The following is a 12,850-nucleotide window of genomic DNA, read 5'->3' as shown; positions in this document are numbered from 1 at the left end:
GCAGACAAACAAGGGCGAGGCCCGGCGGATACGCACCCCCAAATCTGCCATTGAAACGCAGACAAACAAGGGCGAGGCCCAGCGGATACGCACCCCCAAATCCGACATTGAAACACAGACAAACAAGGGCGAGGCCCGGCGGATGCGCACCCCCAAATCCGACATTGAAACACAGACAAACAAGGGCGAGGCCCGGCGGATGCGCACCCCCAAATCCGACATTGAAACGCAGACAAACAAGGGCGAGGCCCGGCGGATGCGCACCCCCAAATCTGACATTGAAACGCAGACAAACAAGGACGAGGCCCGGCGGATGCGCACCCCCAAATCCGACATTGAAACACAGACAAACAAGGACGAGGCCCGGCGGATACGCACCCCCAAATCCGACATTGAAACACAGACAAACAAGGACGAGGCCCAGCGGATACGCACCCCCAAATCTGACATTGAAACGCAGACAAACAAGGGCGAGGCCCGGCGGATGCGCACCCCCAAATCTGACATTGAAACGCAGACAAACAAGGACGAGGCCCGGCGGATGCGCACCCCCAAATCTGACATTGAAACGCAGACAAACAAGGACGAGGCCCAGCGGATACGCACTCCCAAATCCGACATTGAAACGCAGACAAACAAGGGCGAGGCCCAGCGGATACGCACCCCCAAATCTGACATTGAAACGCAGACAAACAAGGGCGAGGCCCAGCGGATACGCACCCCCAAATCTGACATTGAAACGCAGACAAACAAGAGCGAGGCCCAGCGGATACGCACCCCCAAATCCGACATTGAAACGCAGACAAACAAGAGCGAGGCCCAGCGGATACGCACCCCCAAATCCGACATTGAAACGCAGACAAACAAGGACTAGGCCCGGCGGATGCGCACCCCCAAATCCGACATTGAAACACAGACAAACAAGGACGAGGCCCGGCGGATACGCACCCCCAAATCCGACATTGAAACACAGACAAACAAGGACGAGGCCCAGCGGATACGCACCCCCAAATCTGACATTGAAACGCAGACAAACAAGGGCGAGGCCCGGCGGATGCGCACCTCCAAATCCGACATTGAAACACAGACAAAGAAGGGCGAGGCCCGGCGGATGCGCACCCCCAAATCTGACATTGAAACACAGACAAACAAGGACGAGGCCCAGCGGATACGCACCCCCAAATCCGACATTGAAACACAGACAAACAAGGGCGAGGCCCGGCGGATGCGCACCCCCAAATCCGACATTGAAACGCAGACAAACAAGGGCGAGGCCCGGCGGATGCGCACCCCCAAATCTGACATTGAAACGCAGACAAACAAGGACGAGGCCCGGCGGATGCGCACCCCCAAATCCGACATTGAAACACAGACAAACAAGGACGAGGCCCGGCGGATACGCACCCCCAAATCCGACATTGAAACGCAGACAAACAAGGGCGAGGCCCGGCGGATACGCACCCCCAAATCTGACATTGAAACGCAGACAAACAAGGGCGAGGCCCAGCGGATACGCACCCCCAAATCCGACATTGAAACGCAGACAAACAAGGGCGAGGCCCAGCGGATACGCACCCCCAAATCCGACATTGAAACGCAGACAAACAAGAGCGAGGCCCAGCGGATACGCATCCCCAAATCCGACATTGAAACAAAGACAAACAAGGGCGAGGCCCAGCGGATACGCACCCCCAAATCCGACATTGAAACGCAGACAAACAAGAGCGAGGCCCAGCGGATACGCACCCCCAAATCCGACATTGAAACGCAGACAAACAAGGGCGAGGCCCAGCGGATGCGCACCCCCAAATCCGACATTGAAACGCAGACAAACAAGGGCGAGGCCCAGCGGATACGCACCCCCAAATCCGACATTGAAACGCAGACAAACAAGGGCGAGGCCCAGCGGATACGCACCCCCAAATCCGACATTGAAACGCAGACAAACAAGGGCGAGGCCCAGCGGATACGCACCCCCAAATCCGACATTGAAACGCAGACAAACAAGGGCGAGGCCCAGCGGATACGCACCCCCAAATCCGACATTGAAACGCAGACAAACAAGGGCGAGGCCCAGCGGATACGCACCCCCAAATCTGACATTGAAACGCAGACAAACAAGAGCGAGGCCCAGCGGATACGCACCCCCAAATCCGACATTGAAACGCAGACAAACAAGAGCGAGGCCCAGCGGATACGCACCCCCAAATCCGACATTGAAACGCAGACAAACAAGGACTAGGCCCGGCTGATACGCACCCCCAAATCCGACATTGAAACACAGACAAACAAGGGCGAGGCCCAGCGGATACGCACCCCCAAATCCGACATTGAAACACAGACAAACAAGGGCGAGGCCCAGCGGATGCGCACCCCCAAATCCGACATTGAAACACAGACAAACAAGGACGAGGCCCAGCGGATACGCACCCCCAAATCCGACATTGAAACACAGACAAACAAGGGCGAGGCCCGGCGGATACGCACCCCCAAATCCGACATTGAAACGCAGACAAACAAGGACGAGGCCCGGCTGATACGCACCCCGAAATCCGACATTGAAACGCAGACAAACAAGGGCGAGGCCCGGCGCATACGCACCCCCAAATCCGACATTGAAACACAGACAAACAAGGGCGAGGCCCAGCGGATGCGCACCCCCAAATCCGACATTGAAACACAGACAAACAAGGGCGAGGCCCGGCGGATACGCACCCCCAAATCCGACATTGAAACACAGACAAACAAGGACGAGGCCCAGCGGATACGCACCCCCAAATCCGACATTGAAACACAGACAAACAAGGGCGAGGCCCGGTGGATACGCACCCCCAAATCCGACATTGAAACGCAGACAAACAAGGACGAGGCCCGGCTGATACGCACCCCCAAATCCGACATTGAAACGCAGACAAACAAGGGCGAGGCCCGGCGCATACACACCCCCAAATCCGACATTGAAACGCAGACAAACAACTCCGGTTCGAATAAGTACGGATGAACAACAAAATGCAAATCCTCCTTTTCGTAGAAATCATCTGACATATTTACGAATGATGTAAAGCACAATCAGTGTAGAATTCAACCGCTTAGATACGGCGCGTCTTCCCTTCTTCTGCTTGTAAACAAACGTCCGCTTCTGGGTCAGGTGTCCGAACGGCAGACTGCGTCATATTCTCGCGCATGCGTCGTGGTGCTTCGTGAGTTCACGTCCGAGGCATGTCGACAATACTTGTCAATAGGAAGACAATACTTAGTGGATAAAGTAGATATTTCATAAGGTTTTTGCGCACAAAAATGAGAATTACAAATGAAAAACAATTAAATGATGATTTGCTGCTAAATTGGTCAAATATGATCATTTTGTCCTTCAGTAAGCAGCTCCTCTCTGGCCTCTGGAGTGTGTGTGTGTGTGTGTGTGTGTGTGTGTGTGTGTGTGTGTGTGTGTGTGTGTGTGTGTGTGTGCCCCTAAACCTACCCATCACGCACACACACACTCTCTTTCTCACACAAACACACACACTTAATCTTACACACACACAAACACACACACACACTCAGTCACACACAAACACACACACTCACTCAGTCACACACACAAACACACCTCACTGCCTATATGAGGATTTATTACACACGCACGCACACACACACACACACACACACAGATCTCACTGTCTATATGAGGATTTATTACACACACCTCACTGCCTATATGAGGATTTATTACACACACACACACACACACACACACAGATCTCACTGTCTATATGAGGATTTATTACACACACACACACACACACACACCTCACTGCCTATATGAGGATTTATTACACACGCACACACACAGATCTCACTGTCTATATGAGGATTTATTACACACGCACACACACACACACACACACACACACACACACACAATATATACTTTATTTGATTCCACATTACAAGTGATTGCATTAGGGACCAAATTTTTTGAATTATCTGACAGATTAAAACACAGCAGCACATCATCATAGATTATGCAGTTCTAAGGGTAGAGGAAGCATCGCCTCTTCCAGATAAACAGCTTCCTAATGTAGCTGAGACTGTTTGGCCCCTGTTTTAGAAATCCCCCCAATACGAAGTCCACGGGTCGCCAGCCTGTGCACATGACCCAAACTACCAAACACTAACACTATAAGCTGGCATTTATACCCAATGTTCTCAATTATAGATACCAACGACTGATATTTCAGAGTCTTAGAGCAGTAAGAGTCCTCCATAAATAAGTCAAATGCACATGACACTTCAAATAATTTGACTGTTTTGCCATTCTGAGAGATGTTAACAATGTCTGGTGTATTTGCAATTCCTACAAAAGTGTTAGCAGGTGAATTGAACCATTTACACTGTACAGTAGTGTGTTTAAAAATCTGCTCATCAGCCGTTCAGGGAATCTGAGCAGCGATGAGGTCCACGAGTCGGTCATGTCTGGCGGTATATAATCCTTTCAGAGATGAGCAGCTGTTCATGATGTGGGCGACTGACTCCAGGTGTTGAGGAGGGTCGTGCAGCATGCAGAGAGGCGAATGGGTGGAGGGAAACCACAGAGATAAGTTATATTTAGTGGGAAGAACCTGCAGACGTGCTTTTACACAGAAAGTAAGGATCTCCTCACTGATGGTGGCATTACTATAGATGGTGTGTGATACAGAGTGGTCCGCACAGGGCAGGTTTGCCAGCTTTCCCTGGAGCTTTAGGCTGGGCCAGTACTCCATATTTTGGGCTCTTCGAGTAGACAGAATAGTTTGTCTCGATGTTCTGGGCTGGAGCAGGTGAACAATATTATTATGGTGCAGCCTGGCCTCCACGATGACAGATGGGTCCTCTACCACCGCCTCAGAGACCTCTACAGGTGTATAATGTGATGTCCACCTCAGGTCAGTGCCTGTCCTCCAGCATAGGTCATTCAAATCCGGCCAGTCTGAGGACACACCAAATCCCTGTGCCCTTCCCTCCAGCTTCCCATTGGTCTTCCTCTTAAAGCCCAGGAAGCCATCTTCCCCACCGCATGCCTGCTGCACCTTCCGTCTTTTAAAATCCAGCAGTAAGGATGCTCTGGGCATTTGCCTCATACTAACATCATCACAGTTCAGCATGTTGGTGAGGTGAGACTGTCTCGTGGCTGTGTGTGTGTGTGTGTGTGTGTGTGTGTGTGTGTATACTCCCACATGCAGTGTGGAACTCCAAGCCCCCCGTCCTGTCTTTTCTGAAAGATAAAACATCTTGTGGAGTGTGTGTTGAGACAAAGCCATTTCCTAACCACATTTACAGTCTTGTTGTCCATTTCACGCAGAACTTTTTGCGGAATATGGACATTTGCAAAAAGATGTTGAGTTTTAGAGAAAGCTATGTCTCTTATTGCTTGCACTTTAAGGATTACAGGAAGAGGTGATGCGTCAATGAGATCCAGTCTGGCCATAAACTGATGTGCCATGTCAGTCACTTGCAGACTCCATTCTCCAGCGATGTTAAACTTGTGGCCCAGATAGTTATAGGTCTCATGTCTAGAGTACACTCTGAGTGGCTGGTCTAAGATGCCAAAAGAGGGAGGGTGGTCGGCCTTCGACCTATACTAACGGTTGCCGCCGCTCCTCCTCTCGTAAAAGACTGCACATTTACTGTGCTTTACATGTAGGCCAGACCATATCAGGAATCTGTCAGTGCATGACAACATGTGTTTAATCACGCCTTCATCTCGAGATGCGACGACCACATCATCAGCATAGCCCTGGACTGGGTTCGGAGACAGCACGTGGGGCGGGGCATGTGCACACAGCCATTTTAGCCATTGATTTATTGCAATGATAAAGTTTACAGCACTCCATGGACAGCCAGTTTTGATTCCCACCTCCAGTGGTATTGGTCTGGTGAGATCTTTTCCACAGATCACTTGTAGGTAGGAGTCACAATTCACATCCTTTATTATGTCCACGTAGATCTTCGGGAGCTGTATCTCTTCTAAAGCATCAATCATGACTCTATGAGGCAATGTGCCAAAGGCATCTCTGAAGTCAAGGAAGACGATGTATAGCTTAGCAGATTCGTGCTTAAAATCATCAATGGCAGTCTTTAAGCAAAAAACATGTTCATTCATGCCTTGTCGCTCAATATAAGCTTTTTGTTTATTAGACAGAATTCCCATATCAACCAGCCATGGTAATATTCTTGAAAGCAAGCACTTCATAAAGACTTTATATACAGATGGCAGTAGAGAGATGTCCCTCCATGTTGAGGGGTCTTCTGGTACATTGTCTTTCTTCGGTATTCTGTGGATAAGTGCTCCCTTCCATGAACTAGGGACTTTGCCATTAATCAAACAGGTGTTAAATATGCTCTTCAATATGTAGCGAGATGTTTGTCTAGTGGCTTTCAGATTCTCATAAGTAACACCATCTGAACCGCTAGCTCTATTTTTGGGCAGATTTACAATTACTTCTTCAATCTCTTATATTGTAAACGGCAATGTGGGAAGCGGCAGCTCCGGCATTACTCCGGCTATGTCATCCTTCCACGGGGGTAACTCAAGCGGGATAGTAGTTGGATCAAACTGACATTTTTTCCGATAATAATCATACACCTGCTCAGTGTTGCCAGATTCTAGCGGTGGCATGGGAAACATGCAGTCATTTAAAATAATATCAATCGCCTTCGTTCTACGATGCTGCCATAGATAGGTTAGTTTGTTTTTGCCTACCTTTTGAGGATTTCTCCGGTGCTGTGCAGTGGCAGAGGCGATCGCCGGTTGTATCACCTCCCGCAGGTACCGCAGTTCTCTTTCGATCCAGTCAGCCGGGTTTGTAACATGGACTGATTTATATCGCGCCTTATCTTCCAGTGGCAAAGTTCTTAAAATCCGCATTACATACTTGAGCAGCGGTAGTCCAAGCTGTCTTCCATCTGTGCGTTCTATGGAAAATATTCCGGTTTTAAAGAAAGCGCCATTGATAACTGTAAACAACTTTGACCACTTCCTGAAATCTCCGGTGAGTACAAAGTTTTGTTTTTCTTGTAATCGTTTTGTATCCAGGCTTTTTCTAAATGGTAAATGGTAAATGGACTGCATTTATATAGCGTTTTTATCCAAAGCGCTTTACACTTTTGCCTCACATTCACCCATTCATACACCGACGGCGATGTCAGCCATGTAAGGCGCCATCCAGCTCATCGGGAGCAGCTGGGGTTAGGTGTCTTGCTCATGGACACCTCGACACTTGGTCAGGTGGAACCGGGGATCGAACCACCAACCTTCTGGTTTGTAGACAACCTACATGAACCACTGAGCCACTGCCGCCCCGAAAGACGAAAGACAATTTTCTAAATTGTCTTTCGTGATATTGGAAATGTGTCCACTCATTTTCTGTCAACAGTCGTTCATAATCTGTCAGGTCTGTAGATAGACTGCTACAGGCCGATGGTAGATGTTCTGGGGTTGGATCCAGGACTCGCCGGTGGTGTTTGTAAATTTTGCCACTTTGTATCGCCTGCTTAAAGGCTACTTTGATGGAAGTTATCAAACACATAATCAGGAGTGCTGTGTGCAAACTCATATCAAAAGATTCTCTACATTTACGGCGGCAGTTACGACGGGTGTTTGTTTGCGTCCGATGCGTCCGGAAGTCACAGAGAGCGATGACATCTCAGATCATTACCTAATATCATGTATACTTAATTTACCTAAGGCTGCAAAGCCATCCCCTCGCTTCAAATATGGCAGGACGATAACCGCTGCGACTAAAGATTGCTTTGTACATAATCTTCCTCATCAGTTCCATCTCCTCAGCATTACAGATAGCCGAGAGGAACTTGATGCTGCAACAGAAACTATTGACTCTCTCTTTACTAGCACTTTAGACATAGTTGCTCCCCGGCGCTTAAAGAAGATTAAAGCAAATAATCCAACGCCGTGGTACAACGAGCACACTCGGGCCCTTAAAACAGCAGCCAGAAAAATGGAGCGCAGCTGGAAGAAAACAAAACTGTGGTTTTTCGCAATTTGTGGAAAGAGAGCATGATTGCATATAGAAAGGCCATAAAAACTGCTAGATCTGCTTATTTCTCAACTCTTTTAGAAGAAAACAAACACAACCCTAAGTATTTATTCGATACAGTGGCTAAATTATCAAAAAATAAAGCTTCAGCTTCTGACGTTTGTAAACAACACAGCAGTAATGACTTTATGAACTTCTTTACTAGTAAGATTGATAATATTAGGAATAAAATTATAACCATGCAGCCGTCTATTACAGTATCACTTCAGACAGAGCGCTGTAGGGTCACTGGGGAAAAATTACACTCATTCACTACTATAGGAGAACACACACACACACACACACACACACACACACACACACTGCTATAGGAGGAGAAGAATTGGCTAAACTTGTTAAATCATCAAAATCAACAACATGTATGCTTGACCCTATACCGACTAGGCTATTAAAAGAGATACTTCCAGAGGTCATAGATCCTCTGCTTAATATCATTAATTCATCTTTGACATTAGGATATGTACCGAAAACTTTTAAGTTGGCTATAATTAAACCACTTATTAAAAAAACGCAACTTGATCCTAAAGAATTAGTCAATTACAGGCCAATCTCGAATCTACCGTTTCTATCAAAAATACTAGAAAAGGCAGTGTCTTCACAATTATGTTCTTTTTTAGAAAGAAATGGTATCTGTGAGGATTTCCAGTCAGGATTTAGACCGTATCATAGTACTGAGACTGCTCTAATTAGAGTTACAAATGATTTACTCTTATCATCTGATCGTGGTTGTATCTCTCTATTAGTGTTACTCGATCTTAGCGCTGCATTTGATACTATCGATCACAATATTCTTCTGAATAGAATCAAAAATTATGTTGGCGTTAGTGGAACTGCTTTGGCATGGTTTAAATCGTACTTATCTGACCGTTATCAGTTTGTAGCAGTAAATGAAGAGATGTCACACCGATCACAAGTTCAGTATGGGGTACCGCAAGGCTCAGTGTTAGGACCGTTGCTCTTCACCCTGTATCTGCTCCACTGGGAGATATCATTAGGAAGCATGGCGTTAGTTTTCACTGTTATGCTGACGATACTCAGCTCTATATTTCCTCACGCCCTGACGAAACCTACCAATTCACAAGATTAACGGAATGCATAGCTGATATAAAAAATTGGATGAATAGTAATTTCCTGCAACTTAATTCAGATAAAACTGAATTTTTAATTATTGGACAGAAAAGTTCCACAAGTAGTAACCAAGAATACTGTCTAACACTTGATGACTGCTCTGTCAAGCCCTCGTCGTCAGTGAGGAACCTGGGTGTGCTCTTTGATACCAATCTTTCATTTGAAAGCCACATCTCTAGCATCTGTAAAACCGCATTCTATCATCTTAAAAATATATCTAAATTACGGCACATGCTTTCAATGCAAAATGCTGAACAGTTAGTACATGCGTTCATGAGCTCAAGGCTAGATTATTGTAATGCTCTACTGGGTGGTTGCCCTGCTCGCTTAATAAACAAACTCCAGCTGGTCCAAAACGCAGCAGCTCGAGTTCTTACTAGAACCAGGAAGTATGATCATATTAGTCCAGTTCTGTCAACACTGCACTGGCTCCCTATTAAACATCGCATACATTTTAAAATCCTGGGCCCACATTTATCAAGGGTGCGTACGCACAGTTCTGTGCGTAGTGAGTGTGTAAGAACAGTTTCACGCAAAGTGTGGGATTTACCAACTTGTACTTATACGTAGAAATGTGTGTAAATATAAGTACACCTCTGAGCATGCTTAGGCAGAGAATCTAGTGGTAGAACAGCGATACTACACAAAACACAGCATGTAAAGGGTTACTTCAGCAATTAACACATGGCTTTGCATCAGTAGAAACCTGGGAGTATATTCGAATGATCGTGCTGAATTGACACTAAATTTATATATAAAATGATGCATTGTCTTTAAAATGACTATATTTTTATCTATAGATGGATAGATGGATGGATATATAGATATAGATATAAAGTCATTTTAAACACAATGCGTAATTGGTTTCTAACCCTAAAAAAGACAGTTGTGACAAATGTTGGATGCAATTATTTCCTTGGACCCGACCCACAGTTCCCTCACTGAAATCCTCAACAAGCCAGAATAAAATGCGGCTTGCATGCTATCGCCAGATTTCCAAACAGAATCGGATCCACAGACTGCACCCACATCGCCATAAAAGCACCATCATAAACCAACACATTTAATTATGTAAATAGAAAAGTGTTTCATTCTGTTCTCTCCTAGACAAATAATCATTTGTGTTGCAAATTTGTTGTTGTTGTTGTTAAACGTCATTGTCGTCAACGTAAAAATGATTGACTCATTTTGTGTTTGTGAAGTTCCTCTTTTTGCCATAATTGCGGTGACAGAAAAAAAAAAAACAATCTGGTGATTTTTAAAGGGATGTGTTGTCCCCATATATGGTTCATTGGAGGCGTTTCTGAATGCTAATGACTGTGAACGTGAACGAGCATGGCACTTACGCACATGTGGGATTTATCAACAGCGATTGCTTACTCGTGCGTAAGAACTGTGTACGCACGTTTGATAAATACGGATTTTCTTGTACTTAGACACATTATAAATTTCAGTCATACGACGAAATATAGAACCTTTTCTACGCACTGTTGATAAATGAGGGCCCTGCTTATTACTCAAAGCACTAAATAGTTTAGCTCCCCAGTACTTAAGCGAGCTCTTAACGCATTATACTCCATCACGTCTATTGTGGTCTCAACTCTGGCCAGTTGATCATACCTAGAATATCTAAATCAACTGCAGGCGGTCGATCCTTTTCCTATTTAGCTCCTAAACTCTGGAACAGTCTTCAGTGGCGGAGCTAGACTTAAAAAACAGGGGTGGCAAAGGGGTGGCAAGGTGTTATTTTGGGGGGTCAATATACAAAGTGTTCAATTACACTAAAAATAAATTATTTCCCACAAAATGTAGCGAATCCGCCAGGGTGCAAGCGCAACTGGCTTTTAAAGGGAATGGGAGATGACTCACTTATATAATGCACTTGAAACTTAAATCTGAATTTAAGACACAATTTACTGCCTCTGCTCACTGCTCTGACCTGCTGGTGATACACTGGGTTCTTGTGTGTCATTATCTTGACTTCCCTGTCCACCACCTACATATGGTTCACTACAACAGCTGACACTGGCACTGGGATCTGTTTGGCCCTGATCTGCACCTGACTTTTGCTTCTTTAGAAAGAAGTTGGTGATAGCGCTTTTTCTCTTCATTCTGCTGTCTCTACTCAAAGAAAAGCTTGGTTACACACCTCATGAAGAAACCATAATTTGGAACAATTTGCTTATTATTATTATTTACCATGTGTACACAGTTACTAATAATAATACAAATATTAAAGTAATACATTACGACAAAATCTGAGTATATTGAGGTCTAGCCTATTTGACAACACAAGGAAATTGCTTAAAGACATAGACATGTATGTTATGTTAAGTAAGGGATAATGTATAGCGAGGCAGTTGTTATAGCGAATACAACACCGACAGGTTGTTTAGGAGCCTGGCGTGAAGCAGAGGGATCTTAAATCAGCCTTAAATCTTAAATCTTGAAAGGGGTTGTATTCGCTATAACAACCGCCTCGCTATACATTATTGCGCTTATTACATGGCTACTACCTACCAAATAAATAAATAATTTGACACAACATATTGATTTAAAAGGGAGTTTATTGATTTAAAAACTATTGCTTCCGCTAAAGAAAATAATCTGTTCGGTCTCTAAGGTTAGAATCCTACGTCCATGGCAACGCTCTGTTTTTCATGACAACGGTCTGTTATCCTAAGATTAGTGCTGCATTACACATGCCAATTTGAACTAGATTAAAAAGTTTGAAGACAAACTTTAAGTTGGCTTGGAAGAGAGTTGATCAGAAAGTTTGAAAAGGTTTGAAATAAGTTTAGTTAGTTTAATAAGTTTAAAGTTGTAAATTGTTTGATAAGTTTAAAGTTTTAGATAGATAGATAGATAGATAGATAGATAGATAGATAGATAGATAGATAGATAGATAGATAGATAGATAGATAGATAGATAGATAGAGTTTTAAATCAGCATTTTTAGAAAAAACCCTAAGTCGGATCAGTCTGAAAAGATAAGGCAACCCGAGTCAGAACAGTTTGAAAGTCTGAGCCGAGTTTGTAGCTTGAACAGTCTAAGAGGAGTAGCAATTCGTTTTTTAGCCTTAAGCTTTATTAAGTTTTAAGCCACCCTAATGTTTTTGATTGTTGCTGAACATTTGAACATTAACGACATGTTTTAAGCATATTTACGCAGGCGCGACTGTATCAGTCAGTCAGTCTCACGACTAGTAATGCTCATTGAAGTATTAATGCTAAGCATTAAAGTGCAACGTCTCCCTTACTTCCCGTTAAAACAGTACTTCGTTTAATTCAATTCCAATAAAAGCCGTACATACCAGCAAAATGCTCTTCATCGATCCTGTGTGCTCAGGGTTGCCAGGTCTCAGAAATATTTCTAGCCCAATGACAACTCAAAACCCGCCCAAATGGAATGAAAACTAGCCCAATTTTTCAGTGTCCAATCAGATTAGACAACCACTGGATTCCCATAAAGGGCCCACAAATAAACTCATATATAAAATTGATATAAAATGTATTGTTTTTAAAAAAAAAAGTCTCTTCTGCTCACCAAGGCTGCATTTATTTGATCAAAAATACAGCTAAACAGTATTATTGTGAAATATTTGTACATAAAATAAATAACTATTAAA

The 12,850-nt window shown here is 44.6% G+C and overlaps 1 protein-coding gene across 1 annotated transcript; it reads left to right on the top strand.

Moving 5' to 3' along the window:
- The first annotated feature begins 883 nt into the window (after window positions 1-883).
- On the top strand, window positions 884-2,242 carry LOC137049937 (retinitis pigmentosa 1-like 1 protein). The gene has a single exon (XM_067428680.1). The coding sequence runs from the start codon at window positions 884-886 to the stop codon at window positions 2,240-2,242; it is 1,359 nt and encodes a 452-aa protein (XP_067284781.1).
- Window positions 2,243-12,850: the final 10,608 nt, after the last annotated feature.

This window comes from Pseudorasbora parva, chromosome 20 (assembly GCF_024679245.1).
Source record: "Pseudorasbora parva isolate DD20220531a chromosome 20, ASM2467924v1, whole genome shotgun sequence".
In the NCBI taxonomy this organism is placed as follows: domain Eukaryota; kingdom Metazoa; phylum Chordata; class Actinopteri; order Cypriniformes; family Gobionidae; genus Pseudorasbora; species Pseudorasbora parva.
This window is presented reverse-complemented; position numbering and strand designations above follow the sequence as displayed.

What these genes read in the sequence shown, in the direction of transcription:
- LOC137049937 (XM_067428680.1), top strand. Translation starts at nt 884, where the DNA reads ATGCGCACCCCCAAATCCGACATTGAAACACAGACAAACAAGGACGAG.